This window comes from Octopus bimaculoides, chromosome 27 (assembly GCF_001194135.2).
Source record: "Octopus bimaculoides isolate UCB-OBI-ISO-001 chromosome 27, ASM119413v2, whole genome shotgun sequence".
Lineage (NCBI taxonomy): Eukaryota > Metazoa > Mollusca > Cephalopoda > Octopoda > Octopodidae > Octopus > Octopus bimaculoides.
This window is the reverse complement of record NC_069007.1, coordinates 22,536,487-22,545,188: the sequence shown is the minus strand read 5'-3', so window position 1 is coordinate 22,545,188 and position 8,702 is coordinate 22,536,487. Positions and strand designations below refer to the sequence as shown.

Below are 8,702 nucleotides of genomic sequence, written 5' to 3'. Positions count from 1 at the left end.
TATATATATATATATATATATATATATATATATATGCAAGCATATAGTGTATGTATGAACACATATAAACACATGTACATACATACATATATAAATGTGCAACACAAATACACAAAATACATGCATGCACACATCTATATCTGTTCATGCTGATGCCATAATCTCAATGAAGAACAGTTTTTTGCCTGTCCCATATTTAATAAGTGACTGAAGTGAGTGGGGGAGAAAAGACAGAGAGAGAGAAGAGAAAGAGAAGGGATGGGGAAGGGCATAGTAGACTATTATGCAGCGCCAGCCAGCTTCTTCAAGTGCTTGATATCAAAGGATTTTGGACGTTCCAAGGGAAGACCAAGTGCTCGGGACCAGATAAGTGATGCCATGCAACCCAGGGCACGAGACACACCAAACAGTACTGTGTAGTAATTCATTTCCTTTAGATTGTAGTACTGAAAAAGAAAGAGAGAGAAACATGAGATAACATTTACAGGGAGTTGCTGTGTTACATATTTTAGGAAACATAATTCAAAGCTTTAAGAAGTCCGACGAAATACTGGTTTAAGCACCCCATATAACCCCTTGTAACTTTTCTATTATTTAGAATTTTCATAGTTTACAATCATAGAGAATCTACTTTTCTTCACTTGTGATGATTTCACCCAGGAAAGGTTTGGTAGCAAGTCTAATTTTCAATGTTTGGCAGAAGGAAACTTTTTGATTAGAGCTGAGAAATGGTCACTTGATGAAGAGACCTACTAACGAATTTTAGACACATTTCGTAATTCGCGACAGTGTTATATGGTCGAGGTGTGAGTTGAACTGCTTTGCTAATTTTTGTGCAGTTTGCTTGGAATTGGCTGATCTTGATTGCCTAGATTCAAGTGCAATCAGCAACAGAAAAATTTCTCAAGCAAAACTGGTCAAACCATCATTGGCAAGTTCAGACACCTAGAGCTTCGCTTCCATAGGCAGAGGAAATATTTCTTGCAAAGACAAATTTAACTTTCACCTCACAGAGGAGAAAAAAAAACTTTCGAGGACGGGTTATCTCCCCTGGACCAGAGGGTAAATGGAAGCTTGAATCTATTTCGTTAAGGCTTCTTATTAGCTTTAGCAGCAAACGCAGAGAACCAATTTTCTAGTAGGTAACGATTAAAATGAACACATTTTGAGAAAATTATATAACATGCCAAGCTTAACATAGCTTTTAAGAATTCTGATTTCATATGGAAGGCTTAGTCTTACAGGTGCTTAGTCTTACAGGTACCACATATGGCTGTCTAAAGACATGACAAAACGTTTTTCTGGGACTCTGAAAGATGACTAGTGGTTGCAGAAGCACCACTTGAAAGAGTGAACCAAACTTCTTAAAACTATAATAAGCCTGGCACATTAAATGATCAGAGAAATTCTCTCAAAACATGTTCATTTCAAGCGCTACCTAATGGAAAATTAGGTCACCCCATATGCTGTTCAAGCTAATGTAAGACCTAAATGAAAGATCCTAGCTTCCATTTTCCCTCTGGTCCAGGGCAGATAACACATCATCAATTCCACCCCCACCGCTCACCCCCTCTTGTCCTAGCGTTTCTCTGCCTCCATGAGGTGAAAAAGTTAAATCTGTCTTTGTATACAGTCTGATGAGCTGTCCACAAGATTACAGCTTTCGAGGATATCACACCATTGGTCACACTAAGACCAGACTTTAACTTTGTTTTAGTAATGTAAGCATGCATGAATGGTTTTGTAAAATCCTCAGCTTTTAACGTCCATTTTCCATGCAGGCATGGGATGATTTGACAGGAACTGGCAAGGCCAGGGGCTGCACCACGTTCCAGAGTCTGTTTCGGCTTCGGACACACACACACACACAACTAGCTTCTATAATTGAGTCCAATGGGGGAAGAAAAGTCCCCTACAAAGTTATTCAATTGGCAAGAAATTGTAGCAAAACTGTCCTGAAATCACTTTATCCTATAAAAAGAACAACTTTATTACACAAAGTTGTCCTAAATATAAAAATAGTCTATATGACCATGACTAGAGTTCCTTTGATGATTGGTGTACTCATTCAAAACTGTCCTGGGGCTAAACAACAACAGTCAGTTCAAAATCTCAAGTACCATGACAACCAAAATTATTTCTTCCTTAAGTACAAGTCAGAAAGCTGAGTCAACAGAGAAGAGTTACAAAGAGATGAAATCTCCAGGTGGTTTCAATGCACAAGTCTCTGATATCCAAGTGGTTAAAAAGTGTCAGCTGATGGGCAACCAGGAGTGATGACCTAGATGCATCCCAGTCCCCTTACAGTGTTATCAGAGCCAACCTGGTAGCTAAACAGCAACAACAACACAAATGCCCCAAGTGAACTATACCTGAAGTAATACACCACTGTGTGCGTCAACATTGGGCCAGGGGTTTTTGGCTTTTCCATGCTGCATAAGTGTGTCTGGAACGACTTTGTAGAGCTGCGACACCAGTTTAAATAGAGGGTCATCAGGTAGATGCTTCAGGGCAAACTCACGTTGGCAGGTATAGCGGGGATCTGTTTTCCGTAACACAGCATGCCCATAGCCTGGCACAACCTGGAATAATAATAATAATAATAATAATAATAATAATGAAGGACAATATCAAAGGATGGATGACAGCACACACAACAAAACAAAAAAGGTTGGGTTTACATCGATCACAGGGAAAGAAATATAAAAAAGGATATATAATAGAAATTAGAGAAATAAATAACAATCACAATCCCAAATAGTGGGGCAGTTCACTTAGGGTAATCTTGAGTAAATCCCACACAAAAATCCCAGGTTACTCTACCATCCTGGCATGTGAATGTGCTCTCTTTCAGTTTCTTTCTTCTTGCTTAGAAAAGCATAGAGTTGATCCAGTCAGCCTCACCAGTCTAATAATAATAATTAAAAGTAAAGTTGCTTACTAATTGATCCACCATGTTCGTTTGATTCCAGGATTGTAAAGAAAGAGGATGGGAAATTTCAAAAAGTATAATCCCATAACATTTAAAATTGCAAGCAATTAGTATATGAAAACTGTAAAGGTCGTGTCTGTAAAAATTGGTGCATTAGGAACTGTGAGTAAAAATGCAGACATTAGTTCAATGAGACTGGAAAGGAATGTCCTGTAGAGCTTCTGGAAAAAGTTTGGGTCACAGGAAGAAGAAAGATTATCAGAAGGGTTTTAAGCACTTGAAAGACTTTTCAAAGCTTGTGGAAACCAAAGGTTACAAGGTAGTAGCCTGCTGCTCACATAAATTCGACCAAGAATAAGGGCCAGATTCAAATTGATAATAATAATAATAATAATGGCTTCCAATTTTGGCACAAAGCAAGCAATTTTAGGGGCAAGTCAATTCCATCATCTTCAGTGCTCAACTGGTACTTATTGACCCTGAAAGGATAATGACATTGGAGATTTTGGTTGTAATTAAGATTAAACAAACATGTGCATACACACACACACATATATTAAATATAAATTACATCAACATATAATTTGTAACGTATCTCTCTCCTTCTCTCACTCGCAGACACAAACACACGCACAATATGTAACTACTGACATGAAGAAATTGTCAAAGTCATTTCCCTTGAAACACTGGCTTCACTTCTTCCTCCAGCATTCATTTTTTTTACTTGTTTCAGTCATTTGATTGCAGCCATGCTGGGGTACTGTCTTGAAGGATTTTAGTCAAACAAACTGATCCTGGTACTTATTCTAATGGTCTCTCCAAATTGCTAAGTTACAAGGATGTAAACAAGTAAACACCAGTTGTCATTTATTTATGTGTGCGTGCATGCGTGTGTGTGTGTGTGTGTGTGTGTATCATCAACATTATCATCATCATCATATAATGTCCATTTTCCATGCTGGCATGAGTTAGACGGTTTCACAGAAAAATGGTAAGCTGCACAAGGTTCCAATCTGATTTCGCAGTTTCTACAGCTGGATATCCTTCCTAAAACCAACCACTCCGATTGTTCTGATAAGAAAATAACTCCTGAATTTGTTGCTGAGACCCAGGCCATGATTGACAATGATCCCTCTACGTCAATGAGGTCCATCACCAGGCACATCATATGGAGTTTCTACTCACACGTTTTCTACAGATTGAGCAGGGCCATGTACTTGAAAGGGATTGTGGTTTGACAGCCTTCCTACTTACTAAGACTTTGGTTTTTGCAAGGTTGACCCTTACGCCCTTCAATTCTAATCTTTGCTTCCACACCCTGAACTTCATCTCTAGTCCTGCCAGTTAGTCAGCTATTAGGGCAAAGTCATCACCATAGAGGAGCTCCCAGGGGCAGCCTGTCTTGAATTCCTCTGTTATTGTCTGGAGGACTGTGACAAATAAGAGGAGCTGAGGACTGATCCTTGGTGAATCCCTACTTCTACTCGGAATTCTTCACTATACTCGTTGCCAACCCTCACCTTCCTGACAGCATCTCTGTACAGCATTTGTACAGCTCTTACCAACCACTCATCTATCCCCAGTTTCCACATTGACCACCACATAAAGGATTGGAGGACCCTGTCAAAAGCTTTCTTCAAGTCAACAAAAGCCAAGTACGGAGGTTTAATGTTTGGCTATATATTTCTCCTGTAGTTGCCTTACCAGAAATATAGTGGTGCTTCTGCCTAGGACAAAACCAAACTGCATCTCATCTAGCCTAACTCTCTCCCTAATTTGTTGGGCTGTGGCCCTCTCTGTAACTTTTATCACCTGATCCAATAATTTGAAACCCTTATAGTTATTTCTATCTAAAGCCTCACCTTTCTACTTGCAGCAGTTGACTATGGTGCTGCTACACCAGTCATGGAGTATGACTTAGCTGTATGTATTTTCGAGTGTCCTCAAACAGCAAAACACATGTGTGATCGATATAATTCAAAGGTTCTCTCATTCCTGTCTTGCGAGTAAAAAACAAGAGACCGTTAATTGTAGACATGTTGGTTCTTATAATCTTCATCTGTTGCAAACTTACCTGCCCAGATTTCAAGGTGTTCCATATAAATTCCCTTAGCTGATCATCTGAAACTTCACCGCCAAGTTGCTGCTGTAACTTCGTCAACCACACGAGGACTTCCTGAAATATTCATAAATTTTAAACACATAGAGATAATGTATGTTTTCACATACACACACACCGCTAAGAAACAGACAGAAAAACATCAGAAGCTATATCATGGTGGAAGTGCATGGCTTAGTGGTTTGGGTGTTGGACTAATATGATTGCAATATTGTGGTTTCAATTCCTGGTTTGAGCAAAACACTTCATTTCACGTTGCTCCAGTTCACTCAGCTGACAAAAATGAGTAATCCTGCAATGGACTATCACCATCATGTAACGTCCGGTGTCCGTGCTGGCATGGGTCAGACGGTTTGACTGGGCTGGCAAGGTGAGGGACTGCACCAGACTCCAGTCTGATTTGGCATGATTTTCTACGAGTGGATCCCCCTCCTAACGCCAACCACTCCGAGAATATAATGGGTGCGTTTATGTGCCATTTGCATGACACTGGGGTGCGTTTACGTGCCACCAGCTTGGATGCCAATTTGTGTGACATTAGTATCTGCCACGACTGCAATTTTGCTCGGCTCAATGGGTCTTCTTCTCAAGCACAACACAATGCCAAAGGCCTTGGTCATTAACTCCGTGAGGCCCAACACTTGAAAAAAACTCAGCCACTTTGCCTCCATGAGGCCTGACACTCAGAAGGAACTCAGCCACCTCACCTCTGTGACACCTGGGACTCAAAAGTGACTCAGCTGTTTTACTTCCATGAGGCCCAATGCTTGGAAGGAACTCAACTGTTTTGCCTCTGTGAGGCCCAACATTCAGATTTTGATTCTTTATGTGCCACCAGCACATGTGCACTTGCCTTGAAGGGTCCACTCAAGCACAGCACATCGCCAAAGGTCTCAGTCACTAGTCATTGCTTTTGTGAGGCTCAAAGTTTGAAGATCATTCTTCACCACCTCATCCTATGTCTTCCTGGGTCTATCCCTATTACAGGTTCCCCCTACAGTTACAGATCAGCACCGCTTTACACAGCTGTCCGCATCCATATGCATCACATGACCATACCAGCACAGTCTTCTCTCTTGCACACCACATCTGATTCCTCTTATGCCTAACTTTTCTCTCAAGATGCTTACACTTTGTTGAACATGTACACTGACATTGCACATCAAGTGAAGCATTACTGGCTTCATTTCTCTCAAGTCTACAGATGTCCTCGGCTGTAACAGCCCATGTTTCACTGCCATGCAGCATAGCTGTTCGCACACAAACATCAAACAATCTACCTTTCACTCTGAGTGAGAGAGGCCCTTTGTTGCCAGCAGGGGTAAGACGTCTCTGAACTTTGCCCAGCCTAATCTTATTCTCACAGCTATGCTCTTGGAACATACACCTCCACCACTAACCTGGTCACCTAGATACCAAGAGCTATCTACTACCTCTAGCTTTCTCTACTGGCACATCTTCAGCATTTATGGCACCTGTGCACCTACCACATACAAAGGTTAGCGTCCCTGTTAACCTTCCTTTGATATTGCTGCACCTTTTGTGTGTCCAAAGCTTACACTGGGTGCATCTTATGGAGTTTCTACCTACATCTTTTCTACAGATTGAACAAGGGCATCTACCTGAAGGGATTTGTGATTTGTCTGCCTTCTTACTAGGATTTTGGCTTTTTGCTAGTTTAACTCTAAACATTTCGCTCAGAGTGCTCATTCTGCCAGCTCACCACCTTAATGTTATTGGCTCTTTGCCAAATCAGATTGAAGCTTGGTGCAGCCTCCTGGCCTGCCAGTTCTCAGTTAAACAATCCAAACCATGCCAGCATGGAAATTGGATGTTAAACAACAATGATGATGATAAATAATAGTCTCACATTTCAGCAAAAAGCCAGCAATTTTAGGGGAAGAGAGTTGGTTCAGACCATTGACCTCAGCATTATTTGAACTCAGAATGAAAATAGCTGGAAGAAATGCCAGTCAGCATTTTCTGCAATGCACTAATGATTTAGCCATCTTACCAATGATGAATATAATGAATTGGCTGGAGGAGATAAGGGCTACTTGGCTGGTAATCATCAACCTCCAAAGGACGAAAGGCAAAGTTAGTTTCAGCAGAAATTGAATATTTGAATCCAGAAATGAGTTCACAACAAATTCCACACAAATAACCAAGGTAGAAAGAGCCCACTCCAGTCATGAAAGACAACACAGCACAACCCGGTCCAGGAATTGAACTCACAACCTCATGATTTTGAGCCCAATGCTCTAACCACTGAGCCATGCACTTTCTCACACACACACACATGATAAAAGGGTAAAGACCCCTTTGGTCTTGCACCTAGAAAGTTCCCCTCGGAGGCACAAGTCCAGGCAACATTGTTTATGGAAAACTAGCATACCATCCATGCACACCAGCCAAAGGGAAAGCAAAGACTGATGCAGTTTGGCACCAGTGACGCTGCAGCTCATTTCTACAGCTCAGTAGAACTGGAGCAACATGAAATAAAGTGTCTCACTCAAAAACACAACACACAGTCCAGTCCAGGAATTGAACTCACAACCTCACGATTGTAAGCCCAACATTCTAACCACTGAGCTATGCACCTTCACTCAATAACAAATAAAGAAAGTAAAAGGAAAAATAGAAGTAAAATAAAAAAATACTGAGTAATGGTAGTTATAAAGTCACCTGATTAGCAAGTCCATGAAGTGGCCCTGCAAGACCATTCATTCCTCCTGCAAATGCTAAATAAGGGTCAGAAAGGGCACTGCCTACAAGGTGAGTTGTATGGGCACTGACATTGCCTCCTTCATGATCACTGAAAGAGAGAGAGAAAAGATGAAGAGATTGACAGATATACAAATAAATAGTAGATTCACTGTTAATTATTCTATACTTATAAAAGAAACAGCACCATTGCCACTATTAGCTTCAAAATATCAAAATGCATAAATTGGATTTGGTAGATGAAAACTGAAAGAAGTTGTATATGTGAGTGTCTGTCTCCCACCACTGCTTGACAACTGATGTTGGTGCATTTACATCCCTGTAACTTGGTAGTTTGGCAAAAGAAATCAATAGGATAAGTAATAGGTTTTTTAAAAAAAGCCTTAGGGTTAATTTATTCAACTAAAATTCTTCAAAAGAGAGAGAGAGAGAGAGAAAAGACAGATATACAAATAAATAGTATATTGTTCATTATTTTATAGTTATAAAAACTGCACCAATCCATTGCTACTATTAGTTTCAAAATATCAAAATACATAAACAGATTGAACATCTAACATTATACAGACTGACATCCTAGAGCCTGAGTGGTTTTTACTTAAATTTTAGAGGGCCTGCAAAAATCATGAATATTGCTCCTTTATTGAGAATCAGAAAGTAAAAAGAAAAAAAGTGTAAGCATGGCTGCATGCTGAGAAGTTTGCTTCCCAACCACATGGTTCAAGGTTCAGCGCCACTGCGTGGCACCTTGGGTATCTTCTATAGCTTTAGGCCAACCAAAGCCTTGTGAGTGGATTTGGTAGATAGAAACTGAAAGCTCATTTTATGTGGGTGTCCCAGCACCACTTGACAACTTGTATTGGTGTGTGCTTATGCCCCCATAACTTAGCTGTCTGGCCAGAAAGACCAATAGAATAAGCACCCATT

The 8,702-nt window shown here is 40.4% G+C and overlaps 1 protein-coding gene across 1 annotated transcript in view; it reads right to left on the bottom strand.

The window, feature by feature from the left end:
• Positions 1 to 19: 19 nt before the first annotated feature.
• Positions 20 to 8,702, bottom strand: part of LOC106875646 (citrate synthase, mitochondrial) — a 51,364-nt gene continuing 42,681 nt past the window's right edge. The window contains exons 7-10 of the mRNA XM_014923884.2: positions 7,737 to 7,866; positions 5,007 to 5,108; positions 2,373 to 2,582; positions 20 to 446 (exon numbers count right to left, since the gene is read on the bottom strand). Coding sequence (XP_014779370.2) covers positions 282 to 446; positions 2,373 to 2,582; positions 5,007 to 5,108; positions 7,737 to 7,866 — 607 coding nt within the window. The 3' untranslated portion in view covers positions 20 to 281. The remainder of the gene's footprint in view (positions 447 to 2,372; positions 2,583 to 5,006; positions 5,109 to 7,736; positions 7,867 to 8,702) is intronic.